This window comes from Poeciliopsis prolifica, unplaced genomic scaffold (assembly GCF_027474105.1).
Source record: "Poeciliopsis prolifica strain line A6 unplaced genomic scaffold, Auburn_PproV2 SCAFFOLD006, whole genome shotgun sequence".
Lineage (NCBI taxonomy): Eukaryota > Metazoa > Chordata > Actinopteri > Cyprinodontiformes > Poeciliidae > Poeciliopsis > Poeciliopsis prolifica.
This window is the reverse complement of record NW_026562381.1, coordinates 2,381,882-2,402,769: the sequence shown is the minus strand read 5'-3', so window position 1 is coordinate 2,402,769 and position 20,888 is coordinate 2,381,882. Positions and strand designations below refer to the sequence as shown.

General features: G+C 39.9%; 2 protein-coding genes across 5 annotated transcripts; one reads left to right on the top strand and one right to left on the bottom strand.

The window, feature by feature from the left end:
• The first annotated feature begins 333 nt into the window (after positions 1-333).
• On the top strand, positions 334-9,405 carry LOC129360823 (cytochrome b-245 heavy chain-like). Of its 3 annotated transcripts, XR_008606096.1 has the most exons (14): positions 334-390; positions 543-638; positions 1,164-1,274; positions 2,589-2,673; positions 3,303-3,490; positions 4,168-4,361; positions 4,450-4,579; positions 4,663-4,755; positions 5,287-5,528; positions 6,527-6,689; positions 7,626-7,772; positions 7,861-7,985; positions 8,760-8,981; positions 9,315-9,405. XR_008606096.1 is itself a non-coding variant. In XM_055031263.1 (13 exons), the coding sequence occupies exons 1-13, from the start codon at positions 346-348 to the stop codon at positions 8,884-8,886; spliced, it is 1,746 nt and encodes a 581-aa protein (XP_054887238.1). In that variant the 5' UTR covers positions 334-345; the 3' UTR covers positions 8,887-9,299. The 3 variants fall into 3 exon arrangements, 2 of the variants coding, with proteins under 2 accessions (XP_054887238.1, XP_054887239.1); XM_055031263.1 differs by lacking the exon at positions 9,315-9,405 and having other exon boundaries at positions 8,760-9,299; XM_055031264.1 differs by lacking the exons at positions 334-390; positions 543-638; positions 1,164-1,274; positions 9,315-9,405 and adding an exon at positions 2,099-2,389 and having other exon boundaries at positions 8,760-9,298.
• Positions 9,406-9,554: 149 nt separating this feature from the next.
• On the bottom strand, positions 9,555-20,647 carry LOC129360824 (cleavage stimulation factor subunit 2-like). Of its 2 annotated transcripts, XM_055031265.1 has the most exons (13): positions 20,525-20,647; positions 20,258-20,336; positions 19,037-19,206; positions 18,761-18,897; positions 18,410-18,529; positions 17,828-17,947; positions 17,455-17,569; positions 14,868-14,927; positions 12,595-12,694; positions 11,712-11,989; positions 10,973-11,097; positions 9,869-9,952; positions 9,555-9,800 (listed from the first exon to the last, which is right to left on the bottom strand). In XM_055031265.1, the coding sequence occupies exons 1-13, from the start codon at positions 20,619-20,621 to the stop codon at positions 9,675-9,677; spliced, it is 1,611 nt and encodes a 536-aa protein (XP_054887240.1). In that variant the 5' UTR covers positions 20,622-20,647; the 3' UTR covers positions 9,555-9,674. The 2 variants fall into 2 exon arrangements, with proteins under 2 accessions (XP_054887240.1, XP_054887241.1); XM_055031266.1 differs by lacking the exon at positions 14,868-14,927.
• Positions 20,648-20,888: the final 241 nt, after the last annotated feature.

Sequence of the window (20,888 nt, the reverse complement as noted above, 5' to 3'; positions counted from 1 at the left end):
GTTACTCAGGTTGCGCTAATAAAACCTCTGTGCGTCACCGCAGCAGAGTGAGGCTTCCTGGATGGAGTCGGTGCTTGTTTCCTCATTCCTCCCGCATTCAGAAAAGGTTAATTCAGCCTGACGCTGCAGCCAGACAAGAATGTGATTCTTCAAGCCTCCTCGGAACTTCCTGAACAGCGTAATTTCACCTGCTGAGGAGGAGGTGGAGGAGGAGGAGGAGGTGGAGGAGGACTTGTTTCCCTGTGCATCTGGAAGAGATGGAGGGAGGAGTCCCTGCAGGTGGGAGCTATAAAAACCAGCGCGCTGAGGATGAGGAGCTCAGAGAGCCGAGAAGAAGCCTTCATCATGGGGAACTGGTTTGTCAACAATTGGTTTTCAGCCATCATAATAGTGAGTCCTTATCCAAACTTCATTTGAGGATTTATTAGACCTTTTAGCAGAGTTTTACGCACTGGTTTTGCGCGCAATTGTGACTGATAAGTGTCGTTTGCATCCTTTCTGAAAGAGATCCATTTCCTAACGAACACTTTTTGTTTTTGCAGTCCGTCTGGATGGGCCTGAACATCTTCCTCTTTGTCTGGTTTTACTTCCAGTATGAGCACGGAGAAAGGTTTTACTACACCCGTCACTTGCTGGGGGTGAGTAGTGAACACAGCCGAAACTGTGATGCTTCTCAGAGCTGCAGAAACTCCTCGCATAGTTCGGATTGTTGAAGCCAGTTCTGATCCAAAGAAGCAGAATCAGGGGGAACACCTGAGATTTGGTTAAAAGGAGCCTGGCTACAAGGGCTACAAACTATTTGTCACGTCAGAAGGATTCGCAGGACTAAAACATTTTAGTTTTTACTTTTTGGCAAAAATAAACTACGGCCTAGATGGAATACATTTCCGCAAAAAACTCTGAATTTTTAGATTAATGTATAAAATAATAATAATAAAAGATGTACAAAAAAATACCTTTTTTTTTTACTTTTGAAACTTATTAAAAAACAAAGTTAATAAAACAGATCAATTCATTGTAGCAAAAACGGCATTTGAAAACACTTCCTGTATTTAGTCTATTTTAATGAATTAGCTCAAACTGTCTGTGGATCTGGATTTGGTGTTTTCATCATAAATAATCAACATTAAAAGGAGGAATAATTGTATTTTCCCCTCCTGCAGTCTGCCTTGGCCTGGGCCAGAGCTCCTGCAGCCGTCCTGAACTTTAACTGCATGCTCATCCTGCTGCCAGTGTGCAGGAACCTGCTGTCTCTGCTCAGAGGATCCTTCGTGGTAGGACGATGTTCACACACCTGATTTCACACCACAAGCCACATTTACTGAACAAAGTAAATTAATCACATGATAAATTGAAACAAGCTCAATTATTTTCATTTGCATGATTTATTGTTTATCTTTTTTCTATTTCTACCAAAACCTGAATTATAAAAGTCTTCCTTCTGCTGCTTAACCCCTTTTTTGAAGGACAACTTTGTTTACAGAGAGTTTATAATTCATTCTAATTGTTGTTTATTTATTTTCGATATTTATAATGTCTTTCAGTTCCAGTGTTAAATATTAATTAGAATTTAAGTTTATTAACCTTTGCAAATGTGTTTTTGCATTATATTACTTGAAAATGGTCTCAAAATAACAATATTATCATTTATCACAATAACTTATGGGTCGATTTATCGTCCATCAAAATTTGTTATCATGACAAGCCTATCGCCATGGTTGAATTATAAAAATACATACGTAACAGTTCACATGCGTTGTTGTTTTTAATGACTTATCACATGATCAAGTTGATTCCTGTGTGATTTTAATTTCATTTTACGTTTAATGGAAACATGGCAATAGCAACATTTTGCTTTATCGACATTAACAGAACAGAGACAAAGGTTTCCGCACATTCGTACGGAACCACTGCTGTACAGTCGCCAAATAAAACACATTAAGTGTTTTGGTGATTTAAAAAAAAAACGTTTTCACTGTTTTAACAGCAGTCCGAGAAAGAGAGAACCGCGCAAAGACACGTCAGTGCGCCGACGTCACTGTACGGAACACAGCGCATGCGCGCGCAGCTTCACTCCAGAAAGAGCTGGGCAGCCGTTAAACGCTCACCGGTTGCCATGGTTACCCGCCTTCATCTGGCTGTTTTAGCCTTTAGCTAGCAAGTCTTCAGTCGTCGGACTACAACTGTCTAACACAGCGCGATAAAATCTGCTATTCTACCAAATTAGCGACATTAGTGAGCGAGATGATTGTTAATGACCTGCAAACATTACATGCAGACGAGTCGATAAATGACGAGAGAAAATGGCGCCAAACCTCGATATTACTAGCTAGCAACATTTAATTTGTTCACGAAGAGCTGTCAGTCAGATACGCCTTCTCCACATTAGGTAAAGTAGATAAAGTAGGGCGCTTCGACGCAGCGCCACTAACAATCGCAGTATTGATGAGGTTTAAACGGACAATGAACTGTAACACCACTCCTAACAGTGGCATTACGAGGCCCATGTTGTGCAACCGGGTGGTTTTGCGGCGTGTTATTGAAAACAAAGCCTCCGTGTTTCTAACCCTGGCTTGTTGCTGTTGCAGCGCTGCAGCAGAACAATGAGGAAACAACTGGACAAAAACTTGACTTTCCACAAGCTGGTGGCGTACATGATCGCCTTGATGACAGGTGAACTCACGCATCCATTTCTAAATAAACCCCACAGCTCTGACAGGATTACTCCATTTATTCACCTCAATTAGTTTGACCTTTTAAATCTGTTATAACAATACAGCAATTCCTTAATGTGTTTATGTTGGAGCAATTATTCTTCAAGATGCACATGTGTCTGATTTTCTATTGTAGTTATATGAGGAAATACAAGTGGAAAGAATGGTTCTTTGTGGTTGTTTCTTTTTCTTTTTTTAAACATGTTTCCTGCTAATTGTCATTTTTGTTCAGAGGTTAGGTGTGTGCTAACTACACTTTGAACCTAAATTTGATCCTTTGAAATTGAAGGTGCTAAAAAAAGTTGCTTGTTTTTCAAATGAAAGAATCACACTTGTGTTTCTGTTTTCAGATTTCAGACAAAAGAGAATGAGTGCACTTTTTAAAAACAGTTATAAGAAAGTCAGAGAAAACGCGGAAAGTGTATTTGAAATTTTACAACATTACAGATAAAAAGTAATTTTTTGGCCCTTGTCAAAAGGACAAAATATTTTAAACACCTTTGTTAATTTTGTTGGTTCATGTTTAACCTGTCAGTGTTCCTGAGTGCAGAAACAAAGCGGTGACCTCTCTCCTGTTTGCTCCCGCAGCCGTTCATATGATCGCCCACTTGCTGAACGTGGAGTGGCTGAACAACAGCAGACAGGGAGTTTACGACAACCTCAGCACCGCTCTGTCCAACCTGGAGGACCACATAGAGGAATCGGAGAATTCACACGAAGAAAATGATTCTCACCATACAACCACCTTCCTGAACCCGATCCGCAAAAACGACATCGTAAGTCCAGCACTAAAGCCTGCCATGTACACATTTCCAATGCAAATAAATAAAATTATGCCACATTTTCCGATAAATCAAATAAAATCTGTACCAATGCAATCAATGTGGTGTTCAGGATCGAAGAAAAATTACTTTTCCCACAAGAAACACAATTAGGCCATCACAAAGGAGAATATCTTTGTTTTCTTCATAATTTGTAGAAAAGAAAATCTACATTTCTGAGGTTGAAAATTTGCTCCATAATTTCAGAAATTTTGAGTTTCTGAAGTTGAAAAGTTAAAAATCTGAAAGCTAGAAATTTCCATTCTTCTTTTTTTTCAAATATTTCTGAGGTTAATCTCAATATGTCAGTTTCTTCTAGAAATTGTTCAAAATCAGAAACTTTTCTTTTTCTTCTAATTTCTCAGATTAATCTAAAAATGTTTTAATTTCTTATAGAATATTATCAGCTTTCCAAAATCAGATGTTTTCTATTTTTTAGTAATGTCTTTGTTTCTTTTATAGAACATTTCTGAGTTTTGTGACAGAAATGTACTCCATTATTTTCTTAACTTTAATATGCTGTCATATATAATAATCTGTACTTTTGCTTTCAATTCAGCAAAAAGCATCAAGTTGGTCAAACATTCTCAAACAGGATTAAAAATATTTCTTGTTCTCTCGCTCTGCCTCAGGATCCGCAGCAAATCCCCACCTACTTCGTCTTCACGTCCATCGCCGGCCTCACCGGTGTCATCATCACCCTGGCGCTCATCCTCATCATCACGTCCTCCATGGAGGTCATCAGGCGCAGCTACTTCGAGGTCTTCTGGTACACACACCACCTCTTCATCATCTTCTTCGCCGGTCTCGTCATTCATGGAATCGGGTAGGACAGAATTTGTTTGCTGTGACGTTCTTCCTCTCCTGCAGCGTTGTTGTTTATCTCGTCATTTACCCGCTTGTCTCGTCTTCAGGTTCATCGTCAGGAGGCAGACTGATGACTCGTATGAAAAACACAACCCTTTGTTTTGTCACAACCGCACAGAGGATTGGGGAAAGATTGATGAGTGTCCCATCCCTCAGTTTAAAGGAGGGCCGGCTCAGGTTTGTGTCTTCTCACTTCAGTTTCTGCGTCTGATTCTCCTCCCAGTATGAAGAACGTCATTATTTCTTCATTTTCTCTGTAGACTTGGTTGTACGTGATCGGCCCAATGGTTATTTATCTATGCGAACGTTTGCTGCGCTTCATTCGCTACAAGCAGAATGTCCAGTACAGAAAGGTAAACCATCAGTTTTATTATTATTTCTATGTGTTTTCTTGCTGCTGACTGATGTGAGAGCAGGGCCGGTCAAAGCCTTTTTGGGGTCCTGAACAAATTTTTATTTGGGGCCTCCCATACCAACATGTTACCACCAGATGCTTCATCTTTCCTACGTTTATTAACTTAATTTGTAATTTGCTTACATCATACCAGTGTTATTGTTGCAATTGATTTTGACCTTCCAGGAGTAAAAAAAACAACAAAAAATTTGTTGAATTTTGAAATGCAGAATGGTATTTAAGTATGGCTTTTTGAAAGTAACATTAAACACTACATTTACACTAAACGAGGCGACAAGTTAATATATTATCTTTCCCAAACGGTGACCACAGTCAATAGCAGAAAAATATTAAACTTCACTACAAAAACACAAATGTTAATCTTGGGGGCCCCCTGCTGGTGTGGAGGCCCGAAGCAGCTGCTTAACTCCGATATTCCTGGGTCCGGCTCGAACTAAGAGTTTTTTTTTTTGTTTTTGTTTTTTCACAGATTGTGATGCGGCCGTCCAAAGTGCTAGAGCTGCAGCTGGTGAAGACGGGCTTCAAAATGGACGTGGGCCAGTACGTCTTCCTCAACTGCCCGGAGATCTCGAAGCTGGAGTGGCACCCATTCACCATGACCTCTGCCCCCGAAGAGGACTTCTTCAGCGTCCACATCCGCTCAGCCGGTGACTGGACGGACAAACTCATCGACATCATGCAGAAGCTGCCAGAGGGAGCGCAGGGGCCCAAGTAGGTGTTCGCATTACGAACAACAGTCAGGTTTTTCATCTTGCTTTGGTTGTAGAAACATTAAAAGTGAATGATGTGAGACATGTTTGATTTTATTTTCCCACCAAACATTTATTATTTTCCCTCTTAACTGCCTAAGATGCCAATAAACATCTTACCTAAAAGAAAATTTGAAAAATATAAATAAATATGTACATTAGGTTTTTTTAAAAACAATTTTAAAAGATTTTATGAGATAGAAGTACAGCAGAGTATATAAACTAATCAGTTTTTCTATAACTATGAGGATAAAGTTAGAATTTTACGTGACTAAAGTCAAAAGTAATAATAAAGTTGTAATAACACGAGAATAGTCATACAACAATAAAGTCTAAATTTTTGAAGATAAAGTAAAAAAAAAAAAAACTCATAATATTACAAGAAGTCATCTTACAAGATGGCAATAAAGTTGTAAAAATACAATAGTTATTATAATATGAGAATAAAGTCATAATATCAGGAGAATAAAGTTGCAATAATACCATAACTGTTGTAGCTTTTAGGAAACATGGTGGTATGATGGAGTATTACATTAAGTCTTTTTTAATTACAAGAATAAAGTCCAAATAATAAAAACGTCACAGTATATTGAGAATAAAGCCATAATCTGACAGTAAAGTCTTATAACATTAATAAAACTGTACGAGAATAAAGTCAAAATAAGAATGTCTTATTACGAGAATAATCATATTACTGGAAAAATGTCATACCGCAATAAAGTCATAATAATACAAGAACAAATGGGACTTTCTGACCTGCCTGCTGTTCTCATGTTGCTGTTAATGTTCAACTACTGAGAAATGATTGCTTTCATTTTGACGCTTCAGAGTAAAGAGGGCTGAATATGCAACGTTTCTTCTTCTCTACTTTGTGTCGGTGTTTCTCCTGAAATCCCCAGTAAAACTCACTGTAAGATCTGACGTTTGTTTGTCCTCAATCAACCTGCTGTCCGTCTTCAGGATGGGCGTGGACGGCCCTTTTGGGACGGCCAGTGAGGACGTCTTCGACTACGAGGTCAGCATGCTGGTCGGCGCCGGCATCGGCGTCACTCCCTTCGCCTCCATCCTCAAGTCCATCTGGTACAAGTTCAAAGACAACGACCCCAATCTGCGCACCAGAAAGGTGAACCTCCTCACGATGACAAACTCGAGGCCAGGGAGCCGAATCCGGCCCGCCACAACCTTCTCTGTGGCCCTTCAAGATAAAAGCTGTGTCCTTGTGTATTATTTTACCAGTCAAATCAAATTACATTAATCAGTCAGTCTATTTTTTTTGCAAAACGTCATGCAAAGTCAAAAGATCCTCACACTGCTTCATGCTAATGCATCATTGTACGTTTATTTACAACTTTTCAAAAAAATGGTCAAAAACACCAAGTTAAGCGCAAAAGTATCGCTAAAGTAGCTCCATAAAATCAGTGATTGTGGTTGCAAAAAAAATAAAAATCACAAAAACAATCGTAAAATCTTGATGGACTGATGAATACGAAAAGTTGCCAGACATTTAATTCAAAGCTTCAGCCACCATGTCGTAATAGTATGGTATGAAACAGATAAACTGTGAATAAGTCGAGCTCTCTGCCTTCTCCCAGTGGTAACCAGAAACAACCAATCAGAGCCAGAAGGCGGGTCTTAGCGCTGCCAATCAGCGCTTTGACCCACAGTTTATTGTGAATCCTAAGGCTAGCTAGCATAGCCGCCAATTATAGTGGATAAATGGTTTTCCTGTAACAGTAAATTGTTTCTCCACCATTAGCTCATTTGGCAGCGTGTTCATGCGATTAATTGACAGCGCTAAGACCCTCCTCCTGGCTCTGATAGGTTGTTTTTGGCATTTCTTAACATGGAAGTAGAAGCTCAGGGATTAGGTGGACGAGATTGATTTTTTTTTTACATTATCTGTCTCAACATAGTGACAGTTTTACCAACTATGTAAAAAACATTTTTAATAAAAGTGACATGATGCAGCTTTAGAGACAAACTTAAAGCAGACAGATATTTCTGCTTTAAATTCTGCGGTGCCATGGTTCTGACACACCTTGCTGTTTACTGGTCTCAGATCTATTTCTACTGGCTGTGCCGGGAAACCCACGCCTTCGAATGGTTCGCTGACCTCCTGAAGGCGCAGGAGAAGGAGATGGAGGAAAGAGGCATGGGGGATTTCCTCACCTACAAGCTGTTTCTGACCGGATGGGACCAGAGCCATGTACGAGTCCAAAGTCCAGGTTACCCGTCATCATTTCCTCATGAACGGCGCCGTAAACCTCTTTTCTTTTTCCTTTTACGCCCATCAGGTGAACTACGTTATGGTGAACGTGGATCAGGAAATGGACGTGGTCACCGGGCTCAAGCAGAAGACTCACTACGGCCGACCCAACTGGGACAAGGAGTTCGAACAAGTCCGCAAAGAGAACCCAACGTAAAGCAGACGTTTTATTTCATGTCCTCTTCTTGGAAAAACAGACATTGTTATTGCAGAGCTGCACATTGGGCCATTTCAGATGAGGAAAAAAGGGTTGAATTTCTGACAAAAAAACTCAGAAATGCTGAGATTTATCCCAGAAATGTTCTGGAAAAAACCTGAAAATTTCTGTGCTTGAAAGGTTCAAAATGAGCTTGAAACAAACTAATTTAAGATTAAATCTCGGAAATTTACACCAAAAAATAAGAACATTTAAAAGTCTGCTTGAAAAAAATATTCTTTTTTGAAGAAAATGTAATTATAAAACGTCCGTTTCAAGTTTTTATTTTTTCATAAAAAATGTCTGAGATTACTCTCAAAATTTCAGATTTTCTAAAAAATATTTTTTTGACTTGTGGCACTCAGAAATCTTATGGATTTTTCTTGCAAATTCTCAACTTTTGAAAATTAAGAATTTTCAAATTCTTTCTAGAGAATTTCAGTTTTTTGTACCTTTTTTTAATTCATTGTCATACTGATCAACTCTTAAATAAGTGGAACATTGGACTTCAACTCCAAAAATAACAAGGTGTAAATTACTTTTGACTATTAAAAATAATACTTCAAAGTAATTAACGGGATAAAATGTGATGGATTTTTCTCATGTCATGATGAGTCGTGAAATTATGACCTGAACTTGTTCTGCAGGTGAATTTTATTGATGGCTGAAGCCGTTTAGGACTGAAATGAACAGATCTGCAGCCGCTGACGTTTCGTTTTGGTCGTCTGCAGGTCCGTGGTGGGAACGTTCCTGTGCGGACCCGAGGCACTCGGGAAAGTTCTGGAGAAGAAATGCGGAAAATACTCGGACGTGGATCCTCGCAAAACCACATTTTACTTCAACAAGGAGAACTTCTGAGCCGAGAACAAAACAACTGCTGTTGATCAGCTGTGACTGAGGGCTTAGATCTCCAATGACTGTAGAGATTCACACCCAGCTGCAGAACCGGCCGGGTGGGTTTGACTTTTAAATCCACTGATTAGGCTTCGTCATCATGAAGTCGACTCCACAAAAACTTTTATTGTTACCAGGAATTGTGAAGCTCAAATGTTTGCCAACTCATTAAACTTGATGTGCAGCTGGTTGTGCTATTTTGGGATAATAATGGGCTGATTTAATGTCGAACTGAACTATGTAAATCCAAACCCCAATGTAGAAAATGTTTCAAACTGCAGCTTTTCCTTTTTAAGAAAAACAATTACATTTTCTAGTGCCTGCTAAGGCTTTGTATATTTTGTGTTTTTAAAGCTGTAAATATTAAAATAAAGTTTACATATCTGTTACAGAAAACGGGGTTTCAAATCCACCATGTACATCCTTGTTGTCGCCTCTTTCTGGTTGAGGAAAGTATTTTCCTGGAACCGAACAATAATAAAAGTTTTCCAGCTCATGTTCAAGTCTTCCTGACGAGAAACAAAGGCAGGTAAACAAGGAACCAGGCAGAAAATTGTGCAAATTAAAGGCAGTGCTGTCTTCCTGTAAGACTTTATTTATTTAAGATATTTTGGATTAAAAATAAGGAGGCATTTTGTGACCTCTTTAGTTTTATTGACAAAACAGTTTTGAGATTTTACAACAGTTTGGTTTAAAGGAAAAACAAAAAAACAAAACAGGAAGCCGAGGAGGAACTCCTCCACCTTGGAGCATCACGGAGCGCCGGAGGCGGTTTTCTGGATCTGCTCCTTGAGGATGAGGATGCTCTGCCGCTGCTCCGGCGGCAGCATGGCGATCTGCTCTGGGGTCAGCTGCAGCACCTGCATGATGAGGGCGGCCTGGAAGAGACGGGACGGCGTTAAGCAGCGCCGGCAGGAAACATCGGCGGCGCCGTCGATGGACCCACCTTCTCCTGATCCTGAGTGGAGACCTGACTCTGTCCGGGACTGAAGCCTCCTCCTGAGGGCGGGACGCCAGAAATACCCGGACCCTGCAGGACAACAACAGCCTCGGCTCAGTTCACTCACTTCCTGTGCATTTTCGTTCACCTTATAGATCACGTGTGTCAAACTTGAGGCCCGAATCTGAACGCCTGATATATAAAAGAAACAGAGCTTCGATACACCATTACAAGATGACAAGGTCAGGAGAAAGTTTTATTTCTCCAGAAATAAAGACGGAAGTAGTTCAGTCAGTGACGGTTTCTGATCTGGGTGATATGGGCAACTCCACAGGGTGGCATCTGTGGGGGGCGGCATTAGGAAGTTGTTCGTCAATGTTGTGGAATGTTGTGGGTGTTGTAATCAGCTTTCGATGGGAAACAACATTCAGTCAGAAACTAACAAACTAACAAATGGCGCAAATCTCCCTCAAAGACTTTTTGTAAACTGGGCCACAATGGTCAAGTCAGAAATGCAAGAAATGTTCGAAAACTAAGAAAATAATACAACTGATTTTGATGTTTATTATTGTGCTGTAAACAATTGTATATATGCAATATATTACTTAAAAATACAGTATAAATTTGCAGGAAAAGGACGTACAAATTATTGTAGATTAAACATAAAAGAGGATTTCTTAGGAGAAAAATCACCAATGAATTTATATTTAGAAGATTTTATTTTGTTGCCTTGGAAAATTAGTTTTTGTCTATTTTTAATCGATGATAAATCCAGTAGCTGGATAATTAAAAAGATTGTGTACATATTTTTGCTTTCAAGCAAACTTCCCACTTTCCATTCAGGTTTGGTTATTAAAAGGCAAATACTTTTATCATGTCGTGAAAGGATTTTAATTTATCAGCAAACAAGAGTCTGTGCTGGTGGGTCACATTTCTAAAACTCTCAAACTGCAGTTGGGGGCCACACAAAAACACCTCAAGGGCCGCAAATGGCCCCTGGGCCACACTTTGGTCCTCCCAGAATTGGAGGCTAAAACATGCAGAAAGTCTCAGCAGCTGGACGATGCTTTTAACCAAACAGAAGACAGAGTTAAGGCTCCGCCCACTTACCGGTCTTGCAGACGGAGGAACGTTTGGACCCATGGCGTGGGGGACCGGGCCCTGCATCCCAGGCACCATGGGAACCCTCTGACCCGCCACTGGCCCGCGAGCGTCCATCGCCCTCGGGTCCCGGCCTGAAGGACAACAGGTAACAAGCTTTAGGAGAAGATGATGCTAAAACTAAAATCCAAGATATTTTCAGAGCCGTGTGAATGAAATTTAAGACCAGAAATGCAAAAGAATCTCAATAACAAACAAATCGTATCGGTTGGGAAGGCGAAGATGAACATTGTCCAGCCAGCTGGCAATACATTTTCACTTAGCCAAGATGGAAGTCAAATATGCTAGCTTTACCCTTAGGAACAAAAGAGTATGTTAGCAGCTAGTTAGCAGTAGCCATAGCTGCCGCAGAGCACAGCAACAATTTCTGCACGCGATAAAAAGCTTTATCAAAATCTCCCCAGAATAAATCAAAACTACACTAAACATGAGATTAAATAATAAATAAACAATAAAATTTAAGACCTGCAAATAACATGTTTAAGGCCAACTCATTTTAAAAATGACTTTAAGACATTTCAAGACTTTTTAAGGAACATGTAGCTCAGTCTACAGCTGTGAAATTATAACTGATTTGTTTTTATTTCGGTTGGTTGATTCATTGCCAGCTGGAGTTGATCTGAGTTCTGTGACAAACATGAATCTGATCAATTTAATCTTCAACAAAACGTTTTCCTCCGACTCGTACCTCTGGGTTCCATCGGCGGTCCCCGCGGCTCCATCATCGGCGGCCCTCGCGGGTCCACCATCATGGTCCGCGGCTCAGACATCGGAGGGCCTCTCATTTCGGGCCCACTTCCCATCTGGGGCCCGCCTCCCATCTGGGGGCCGCCTCCCATCTGGGGCCCGCCTCCCATCTGGGGCCCGCCTCCCATCTGGGGCCCGCCTCCCATCTGGGGCCCGCCTCCCATCTGGGGTATGTGTACCGGCGGGGCCTGGTGAGGCGGAGCGGCCATGTAGGCCCGGCTAAACACAAACATTTACATCTTTAGTATTGATCACCGGTTTACAGATTTCTGGCTCTAACAAGCAATCGGTGCAAAAAACTGTAAAACATGTTTGTTTGCAAAACAAACTAACATGTTTCAACAGGAAATTATTTGTTTAATTTAAATGAATTAAAATGGGGGGGGAAAAAAGTAGTTTTTTTATTTGGTTTAAGAAACCCAACCTGCCGATTTTGGGCAGTTCTACTGCGGGACACTTCCAGGTTGTTTGCGATACATTTACATACATTTGGAAGTCGCATATATTTGGCAATCTCAACAACCGCAAAAAAAAAAAGTATGGCTACGTTCACAAAAATTGTTGGCGTCGCCATAATTTAAACAACATCTGAAGACTGTTTCTGAATCGAACCCTAAAAGTTGTGATTAAATAATTTGACAGTGAAAGATTCAGGTCTCTACTCAATTTTGTTTTCAGCCAGCCAAAAGAGCCGGACCGACTCAGCAGAACCAGACGAACAGAACATAAAGACGGTTAGTTTACGTTGAAATGGAGCAGAGAGGCGGCGATATCCAGAACGCTGGAGTGGTTAGGCGTTAATCCTGCTAACAGCTGTTTCTTACTTGGGGTCGATGACCTCTCCAGTGACAGACAGCAGAGTTCCTCCTCTGGGATCATTGGGTCCGTCGCCCAACAGGCCTCTGGGTGGGATACCGCCCGGTCCTACAACAACAACAAATCAATCAAAACACGTCATGGGTTTTCTTTAGCACCGCTGAGTGGACTGAGTTTCCTGGCAGACACTCACACCTATAAAAGGTGTTGGCTTTACTGTCAGTCCAGAGCCGTTTTGGGTCAGGTTAAACCAGCTCTCCCCACAGCGACTGGCAGAAAAACTCGTCTAAAGCAAAACGTCCCACAGCGACACATCTGGGCCCATTTCACTCTTTGACCAACTCAAACACACATAAATGTAACGACTGTAACGTCCTATAAATAAAATCTAATCAGGCTGAGTGTTCCTGTTGGACAACAGCCGGTAGTTTTCCCTTTTCAGAGTGATTCATGTTTAAATGCTGCACCACGTCTGCAAGAGCCTGGAAAATATTAACTGTGCAGGACAAGAAAAAGCTCTTAGTGTTGGTCTGGAGGTGCTGTTCTCAAAGAGAGAAGCATTTAGACGAAAGCAAAAGACTAAAGAAGCATCAGTGTAAACCTAACGTACTCAAGTATGAGTGTCACTAATTCAACATAGTTTTACACAAGTAAAAAAAAAAAAAAAAAGCCATCCAAGAAATTTGTCAGGAGAAAAAACTATGTGGTGAAAAGTCTCCTCACGAACTGAGTCACCGATCAAAACACCGGTCAGTTAATATCTAAAAAAATACCTCAAACAGACCAAAACATAAAGCTCTGTGGAAATTTTAATTAAAATTCCCAACAAAAGAAAAAGTTTTTTTTACTATTCAGACAAATTGCAAAGTGAGTCTCAAAAACCACAGACATGGAAACTGATTGGCCTGGATCTGTCGACAGGGAGGCAGGAACTTTAAAAATAAAATTAAACATCATGCGTAAGCTGGAGCAGGTCCCACTTCTCAAACTCTTCAGTGTGGAAGTTGTCACTGAGAGGAGAAGCTGCAGCTTTTTAAGCAACAAAAATAAGTTTAAAAAAGGAGCAGGAAGCTTCTATAAACTTCTACTTAAAACAGTTTCAGCAAATAACAAGAAGCTGAACAGTTTCCAACAAAGCGACTCCGATTTTATCCTTTAGAAGAGTCCAGTTGTAGCGGCAGGCTAATGGTTAGCCAGCAATGCTAACTGGACAAATATAAGGCGGTACAGACAGCGGGGTTATCACCCTGAATTTATTGATTAATAATAATAGAATCATGTTTAACTACAGAGCTGGGTAACACTGACTGCTCTCTAACACCTGGTTACCTGAGGACAGACAGAGACAAACTGAGAGAAAAGATAGAGACAAAGATAAAGAGACAAAGAGAGAAAGATAGAGAGATAAAGAGAGACAAAGACAGAGAGATAGAGAGTGATAGACACACAGTGAGAGGGAAAGAGATCAGCTCAGTTGACATCAATATATTTTAGCTACCAGTTTTCTCTACTTCATCTTTTCTGCAACAGAAACTTTACATCGGAGACCCGATTGTAAGTAGGCCTCTCGCTAAAATCAATAAATCATATGATAATTTGAATGAGCTCAATAATTTTCATTAGCATGATTTATTTTATTCTCTATTCCTATTAAAAACTGGATGATAAACGTCTTCATTCTGCCGTTTGGTCTCAATTAGACCTTTTTTTGAAGGACAGTTTTGTTAACAGAGACTTCATAATTCATTTATTTGTTGTTTCTGGTGTTTTGTTTATTTATTTTGGATTTTAAAACACCTTTCAGTTCCAGTGTTAAATATTTATCAGAATTCAAAGTTTATTTATCTCTGATCATTTATTACACAACTGAAAAATGGTCTCAAAACAACAACATTATCATTAATTACAATAACTTCTCTGACAATTTATCGGCCAGCAAAATTTGTTATCACGACAGGCCTAATTATAAAGCATAAAGTTGCTTTTATAGACAAATAGTTGGGGATGATTGTGAAACTGATCCAAAAGCCCTTGAGTTTCTGACCCGGTATCTTTTCATACCCAGCCTCTCCTTCATGACGCAGCATTTTCATCTCACTCACAGTTCATGAACAGGCTTGATAACCGCTGCCAGGGTGCAGAGTGAAACAGCGAAGGGCATTAGGAAGAGGCAAAAACAGTGGAAATCAAACAGTGCAATCCACAGACTGCCCTGCATGTCGAGCGTCTGTCCTGCGGAGTCTACTGAGCTGTCAGGGGAACTGAGGGGTGACAGTGATACCTTGTGGCCGCTCGATAGCAGCAGGTCCGGCTGATCCTGTGGGGGAATTCTGTAGGTTTCCTGAGCCAGCATTAAAGTGAAAAGAACAGGAGACACAGGACTCAAGACAGCGAAGCGGCAATTTGGGGCTGATCACATCGTCGCATGCACACAGAAAGACACAAGGAGGCTTCGCAGAAAAGAAGGAATCAATTTTTCTATCTGACATTTAGCGACACAATGAAGAGGAAACGAAGCTGATCCAGCTGAGAACGTTAGCAGAGGCTCTAGTGACACCTGGTGGTCGTAGTGAGTCATGACGGGTGCAGATTTATAAAGTATTCAAACTGGAGCTGCAACTAAAGATTATTCTATTGATTATTCTGACAATTAATTGATTAATCAGATAAAAAAATACACATTCACAACAACTTAACCCTTTTCAGATAATACTAGAAAAACATTAAAAGATGCAAATAAATCACTAAAATAAATTTTTAAATATTAGAAAATAAACCTAAAATGCAATAATGACATTCTTTTGGTGAACATTTGATCAGTTATAGCAAAAAATCTCCAACTAAAAAATGCTTCTAACATCAAACTGTGAACAGCTCAGTCCGTTCTGCTTGACTTGACATCAATGCAGTGCAGAGTTGAAATGTTTATTTTTTCAATTAAACAATAACTCACTAGGAAGAAAGTTTCCTAAAACATTTTTTATTCATACAGAATTTGAGCAAAGTGAAGCTGAAATTCTGGGTAGAACATTTTTATAGATGAAGATTTTTTTTCTTTCATGTTAAATCAAATGTTTTTATCTTGTACTGTTTTGGCTGAATGTTGTTTTTCTCTCAGCTAATGAGACTTTCTACTCCAGTTCATGAATAACCAGCTACTAAATTAGTTGACGATTACTTCAAAAATCGAGTCATCATTATTTATCCAATTGTTTCAGCCTAATTCAGAAATATTTGCCGTCAGAAGAAAGGAAACTTTTTGTTGCAGAATTAAATCGAACGACTTCTCATTTCAAATGTTTACAGATTCATATTTCAGGACTTCTTTGGAAGTTTGTTACAGACAAATTTCCAAATCGAAGGAATTCAATCAATCAGTTTTAACCTTTCGGAGGTTGCAGGATCATTTATCGCTTCTAAAAAATGTTTATTCATGTGTGGATGTGGAAGAGCTCATTTCAGAGGGATACAGTCTGTAACTTATTTATTTGTCATTTTTTTACAAACCCAACTGGGTGTTAATCTCAACCATTTTCTCATAGGTTTCTATGGTGATACTTTGAAACTTAAAAGAGCATTATACATATAATTTAATGCAAAACGTTCCCAGATGATTTATTTCTGCCTCCGACCACAGACTGCCTGTCATCTTCCCTGGTGTCCGGCGCTGCTGCCACTGAGCTCAGCACAGATCCACGCTGCATCTCAAATCAACTCCAAATGTGACGCCTGATCTTCAGAACCCAGGAGGGATTTCAACGCAGAAACTCAGAGAAACCTCAGAAATCAGACTTAACCTTTCCTGTTTGTGGTCAGTTAGAAACCAAACGACGTTTATTTGATAAACAGCCGAATAATGAGACAGATGGTGATGATGTCACAACTTCCTGAGCTTCTGATAAGTTAAAAATAGACACACTTGTGGATGTGCTTCAGTGCAACACCCTCTCTATGTATGACATCTGACTATATAGAAATGTGGGCCTTCACCTCTCAGATTTAACTTTGGGTGCAATTTTATGAAACCTGAAGTTTTGTCTGCAGGAAGACCTGAGGCAAGATCTCAAAACATCAACAGAGCAACTTCCAGATGAAGAAGGACCATAAGAAATGTATATAAATCTGAAGAGAGCTTAAAAAATATCCATGTAAAATGTGCATTATTTTGGTATTTAGCAAATAGAAATAATCTTGGGAATCCTCACAGACCAAAAACAGGAAAATGATTTAACGATTTAATGTAAACGATATTAAAAACTGTCTTTGAAGCCTGAATACTTTCTGAATTTATGATAATTGAACTGCATTTGTGCTAAACTTTTTGATGCTAAATGTTACATTTTTAGATTTGTTAGTTTTAAAAAGGAAGCCTTGCACATTTTTAAGGTGATTTGGGTGATCTGTAGCTTGTTTACTTTGGCCTAAATCAGCTGTTGAGTTTGTTAACTTTTCATTGGACGTTTTATTTCTGTGATTCTCTTGGAGTTTTGTTTTGCCTGGAAGAAACTCCAGGCGAACCAGAACCAGTCACTACAAGCCAGAACGTTCAGTTTGTTTGCTGGTCAGATGTGTCGGGTCGAAGGAGCCAAATGTAAATACAGGAAGCAGATTCTGTGTTTTCTATCGAAGCAGAAAGTGGGACGAGTTTAATCTCATCACCAGCATGTTTCTGCATATTATTAACATTGTAATCTGAGAAGCATAGAAAATACTTTTGAGATTATGTCTTGAAAGTTGAATTTTATGCTTCAAAAATGATGCATGACTTTTGTTTATTAGCATATTTACTCGACCACATCCCACAATGCAATGCAATCCTCACTATGGGAAGCCTCGAGGTAGTAAAGTAAGAAACAAAAAGCGAATACCTGGAGGTCCGATTTGTCCGGGTCCTGGTACTGGGCCCGGTACAGGCATGTTGGGGACAACGCCCATGTTGGCGGGCTGCATCATCTGAGGAGCTCCATTCACATGCATGACTGGCTGATAATGAGACAAAGCTCAGATTAATAAGGTGGGCGATTTGGAGTCAGGGTTTTACTGCTGTATTTTGTTGAAGTATTGACAGAACAATAGAAATTACAATAAAATAATTGGCTGGATTTCCTCATTTAGCTCTGCAAAGCTCTGGCAACGAGCCATTTTTAGATTCAGGCGTGTTTGGGCAGGAAGGCCCTTAAATGTTGCAGGACAGTCGCTCGTGAGGACTGGAGCTGGAGAGAGGGTTGGCGTTTATCTTACCACAGGTTGTGGCTGAGACACCTGCACATTGGGCTGAACAGGAGGATTGACAGGTGGTGCTCCTCCACCCTGACTGCTGGACACCAGAGGCTGAACAGCTGTTTGACGATGCAACATTTTCTGTACAAAAACGACAAGCAGTTTCATCAAAATCTTAATACACAACTCCAATTCCAAATGTTGCCATGAAGAACAACCTGTTTGTCTTTCTTTGCGATAAACGATAATATTGTTGTTTTGAGACCATTTTCAGGTATTATAATTGGAATGGCATAATAAAGCCGTAACACATTCTCAAAGATCAATAAACTTTAAATTCTGATTTAACACTTGAACTGGGAGACATTTGAAATATCCAAAGTAAATAAGCAAAACAAATCAAACAGAATCAACAAATAAATGTAATTATATAATAAAAAAGGGGCTAGTTGAGACCAAAGCAACAGACTGAAGACTTTCAGTTTTTGGTAGAAAGAGAGAAAAGAGAAAAACGACAAATCATGCAAATGGTAATAATTGAGCTCATTTTAATTTGTCATGCAATTAATTGATCTATTGCTTATTACTATTGCTAGTTCTCACCAAAGCGATCTCCGGGTCGACGATCCGCATCACGACCTGCGCCTGCAGCAGAGCGTAGGCCAGCTGCGGGTTCTGCAGCAGCATGTTTCTCGCCTCCTGGGGGCTGTTTTGTACACACAGCTGGGGAAAGAAATCACATTTCACAAATCAGACAAATAAAACATTAGGTTAAAAAGTACACACTGGAAGGAAGCTTCAAAATACACAAAAGGAGGTAAACAAAGATGCAGGTTCCAAGTCAAACTTTCATACAATTACAGACGTTCAGCAGCAGAGTTCTCGCTACATTTAAGCTCAGTTTTTTTATGTATTAACTGTGAAAGTTTGGACAGATCCAGTAAACTAACGTACCTTCATCTGTTTCATCAACTCAAACATCTGCTCAGGTGGAAGACTCGCCACAGCTCTGCTGATGGACTCTGGAGCCTCCTCTGGCGACACGCTGTCTCCAAAAGGAGACTCGATGATGGGGGCTCCAGTCCCCAGACCTGTGCAGAAAAGGAAGAACTGTTTCTTCACACAAAGACAGAAATTATAACCACATCTCCTTTGCTTTAACTATGAAGTCTATGTAAAAAAGTTTACATAGACTTCATAGTTACTGCTCAGAAATAAGCAGTAACTTACTTTTGAGCTCTTCTTTATTTTTTTCACTAGCTGCATTGTCGACTCTGAGAGCCCGACCACTGAACTCTCTCCCGTTCAGGTTCCTCATGGCGCTGAGCGCCGTTTCCTGGTCCTGGTATTCACAGAAGCCATATCCTTTTGGCTTTCCTGTCTCTCTGTCATACACTAACCTGAGAAAAACAAGGGACATACACTCACAATAACATCTACACCATCAAAGAAGCAACAGATGACACATATCAATGAATTACGGCATCAAAGAGAAGATTTCTTTTGTTTAAATAATTCAATTTAAAAAATAAACTTCATTTATATTAATTATATACAGCAGGGGTGAAAACTCATTTTAATTTTGGGCCATATAAAAATCTGAATGTTCTTATAAAGGGTCAGATTGTACTGATAAAACCCATTAAATTGTTAAATTATCAATAAATACCTGTTTTAGCATTCAATAAGCAAATCTTCAAATTAATTAATATTGAACATCTTTTCACACTGACCAGTCCATCCAGGATTTTGTGATTGTTTTTGTATTTTTTCTGCAATCACAGATTTTGTCATGCTAATCTAGAAATACTTGTAAGAAATTTTTATGATATTTGAGCTAATATATGACGTTAAATGTGACTTTTTATTCATCGCTGTGTCGGTCACAGACATAACTTGACATCGAATAAAGCTGTGGCAACAGTCACTTAAACCAAATGTGTTTGGAAAGCTTTTTAGTAAAATCAGAAAAAAATATGGGACTCTGTCAATTTGTGAAAACCTGGAGGTTTTTATTGAAGCAATTTGGAGTCTAGAAGGCCACGTAGGAAGTTACGGCGGGCCAGATTTGGCCCCTGGACCTTGAGTTTGACACATGCGATATGTTTCTTTTTCAGAATAATTGAAAAGGTATGCAGGAGTTGTAGCCCATGTTCAAGTTTAACTCCACACCTGTTGAATCTCCCCCCAAAGTAAATATTGAATAGCACGAACTTTACCTTTCTTGCATCCAACTTCCTGCTAGGTCAACAATGTTCTCCAGGATTGTGCATTATATGACATTTTTGTATGCAATATTCCAAATTTGAGTTTTAATTTAATTAAGTTACAAAAATCAGCTGCCTTGTCTGACATATTCTACTTTACTTAGAGGCATTTATATTACAGAAAAACAATTGATGGAGACAATTATGTGCACTTTAATCCTTGTAATGTTTCTCCTTTACTTACCTGAAGCTGACAACAAGTCCTACTTCAGAAAATATGTCTTTCAGCTGCTCTTCTGTGGCTTCATATGGAATGTTTCCAACTGAAACATTACAGAATATTGAATGAATTAAAAAAAAGCTAACATCTCAAATTATGAAGCTATTTGCTTATTAGCATCGTTTGTTCCTCCGCTACATGGCCATATGAGTAAGCTAGGAGGTCTCCACTCGTTAGCTGGTTTATTTTACTGTTTCATGCTTTGGCCGCATCTATTAAAGCTGGACTCACCGAAAACTGATCGTAGTGACCTATCCACGGCCGGGTCTCTGTTGGCGGCGGCAGCCGCGGCCGCAGCGGCCACGGTAGCTGCAGCAACGTTCGCCATTTTGGGGACCACAATGAACGTCGCACCGGAGGAAATCAGCAGGAAACAACATCCGGTTGTTAGACGAGGCGCCGCGCTCAAACACCAGCGGCAGCGCGACCTCTCTCGATAGCTTGAAAAATGTGACGAACCGATCCCCGAGAGTTTTAATTTATTCCGTTATTAACGTCGACCAACGCCGAGCAGAACCGGTAGTCACTTTCCATTAGAACCCAGATGGCGCTGTTGCTACGGTCACCGTTGCTGCCTTCTGTTTTTCCGCCCCAG

Bases quoted from the DNA above. Each gene is read 5' to 3' on its own strand.
- LOC129360823 (XM_055031263.1), top strand. From the start codon at position 346: ATGGGGAACTGGTTTGTCAACAATTGGTTTTCAGCCATCATAATA. The intron at 639-1,163 runs GTGAGTAGTGAA...CCCCTCCTGCAG, and splicing joins ACACCCGTCACTTGCTGGGG to TCTGCCTTGGCCTGGGCCAG. The intron at 5,529-6,526 runs GTAGGTGTTCGC...GTCCGTCTTCAG, and splicing joins GAGGGAGCGCAGGGGCCCAA to GATGGGCGTGGACGGCCCTT.
- LOC129360824 (XM_055031265.1), bottom strand. From the start codon at position 20,621: ATGGCGAACGTTGCTGCAGCTACCGTGGCCGCTGCGGCCGCGGCTGCC. The intron at 18,898-19,036 runs GTAAGTTACTGC...TTTTCTGCACAG, and splicing joins AAATAAAGAAGAGCTCAAAA to GTCTGGGGACTGGAGCCCCC. The intron at 17,948-18,409 runs GTGAGAACTAGC...GTTTTTGTACAG, and splicing joins TCGACCCGGAGATCGCTTTG to AAAATGTTGCATCGTCAAAC.